This window comes from Pygoscelis adeliae, unplaced genomic scaffold, assembly GCF_000699105.1.
Source record: "Pygoscelis adeliae isolate BGI_AS28 unplaced genomic scaffold, ASM69910v1 Scaffold62, whole genome shotgun sequence".
NCBI lineage: Eukaryota > Metazoa > Chordata > Aves > Sphenisciformes > Spheniscidae > Pygoscelis > Pygoscelis adeliae.
The window spans coordinates 2,731,210-2,733,022 of NW_008824401.1; the positions used below are offsets into that span (position 1 = coordinate 2,731,210).

Genomic DNA, 1,813 nt, shown 5'->3' on the forward strand with positions numbered 1-1,813 from the left:
CCCCCCCCCCCGTCAAGGCTATTAGTTTAGCTGATGTTAATCGTGCCACTGAAATGCAGTATCCGAGGTGTGCAAGTAAGCTGTGCTCTTTCTGGATAAGAGCACACGAGCATACAGCTGACCATAAATGCTGACAGATACCCAGGAAGCATATGAATCCATTTTGATGATGCAAGAATTTACTTGTTTACAGTCTGCAGTACAGAGCATTTCAAGCAAAAAGGAAAAGGCTTGATAGAACTAGGGCAAGCATACAGCCTTCTCTCACTGAGTGTATAGGCTTGATTTCTCCCTTGCACTTAACTGCTCTAAGTTACGCAACAGTCCCATCCTTCCTAGAAAAGTTGACATTTCTGTTTCACTAAGTCGCTGAGCTGCTCCTTTGTTAACATGTTACATTAATCCAGAATATACTATAATTTACAAAGAACATCTTCAGTTTATTAAGCACAACTCCTACGATACAAGAGTCTACTGCTTATATATGTGGCAACGTATGACCAATTTTGTCATGCTGGAGGTAGAAAGAAGTTACCTGGCTAAACGCTTACCCTATTGTTACACAACCTTAGTCATGAAACAGTCTCTACTTCAATCAGACTGCAAGAGTTCTCTCTCCAAAGGCATCTCTGGCAGCGCTGTCCTGACAACCAGGCTATTTTCAGAAGTATACTACACGGAGTTTTTCAGAGGGGAAAAAGGGAGAGTGATAATTATCACCCTTAAGTTCTGCTTACAGTAATGGGGGGGAAAAGCTAGCCTAATATTGCATCAAAAACTACATTCACGTTTTTAACATAAAAGTATGGATGACTCCTTTTTACCTGCCTTTCAAGACCACAGCTTCTCAGCTCTCAAAGTGGGACTCTAAGTATTTCTACAGATAAAAGCATCACTGCTCGTGTCCAGGTACGCGCAGTCAGTCTACAGTCTTCTGCGTGCTGGGTGGCGTCGCATCAGCAATTGTGGCTAGATAAATGAGGTTTCTATGCAGGATATGCTGGTACCTATGAGAGGAAGAAACATAGTATCTGGGAAATGTGTTCTTTTCTAGCAAACCATCCACACTTCCATAGTCGCTTTTGGAATCTGACCAATATTTGCTGTTGTGGAAAGAAGTAGCAAACTATAAAAATAACAAAAACAGGGCAAACACCTCCATATCCCGTTCTTGTTCTAAAGCCCAGTATACTGCACTGAACTGCACTCTGTCACCAAGTATGCGCTACTAACCCACTTTGATAGTAAACATGCACGTTAAGAGGGTTGTATGAGCAATACGGAAAAGACGCAGAACTGCAAGAGGGCGGCTCGGGGGCGGGAGATGACAGCGCTCCACCATTGGGCTGCTCTGAACATAGAGCCGTGCCCAGGCTCGGCTACCGCCGTCAACCCGTCTGTCGTCCAGCTCCTCTGCAAGCTTAAGAGCTGAACTGCTGTGGAGCCACGAGCTGACCACCCTCACCCTTCTGTAAATACCACTCAGTGCTTTACACACGCTGGGGGGGAGGAAGAGCCCGCCCAGGAGAGCTGCTGCTCATACCGACACGGAACAAAACCTCGACAAAAAGGCGCAGGCATCAGATTTATTCTATACGGTGGCATTTTTGCTTCACAGATCTGCGAGAGCAATTTTGGGGAAGCCTCGTAAGAAGTACAACCGCATTTGCTTCTTAACGGCGGGGAAGCTCCGGAGAGCAGGAACCGCGCTTCGCTCTCCTTAGGAGTTTGGGGACTTTGAAGCCCCCGGGCTTCCGGAGCAGGCCGCGCGAGGCCCCAGCGCCCGCGCCCGCGGGGGCTCACTTACTGCACG

At 47.2% G+C, this 1,813-nt stretch overlaps 1 protein-coding gene and 1 long non-coding RNA gene across 2 annotated transcripts in view; both read right to left on the bottom strand.

Annotated features, from left to right (window-relative positions):
• SS18L2 (synovial sarcoma translocation gene on chromosome 18-like 2) overlaps nucleotides 1–162 on the bottom strand; it is a 1,530-nt gene extending 1,368 nt beyond the window's left edge. The window contains exon 1 of the mRNA XM_009320318.1: nucleotides 142–162. Coding sequence (XP_009318593.1) covers nucleotides 142–162 — 21 coding nt within the window. The remainder of the gene's footprint in view (nucleotides 1–141) is intronic.
• On the bottom strand, nucleotides 160–1,001 carry LOC103913727. Its single transcript, XR_663437.1, has 2 exons — nucleotides 825–1,001; nucleotides 160–672 (listed from the first exon to the last, which is right to left on the bottom strand). It is a non-coding gene; the product is annotated as an uncharacterized LOC103913727 (long non-coding RNA).
• Between the last annotated feature and the right edge of the window lie 812 nt (nucleotides 1,002–1,813).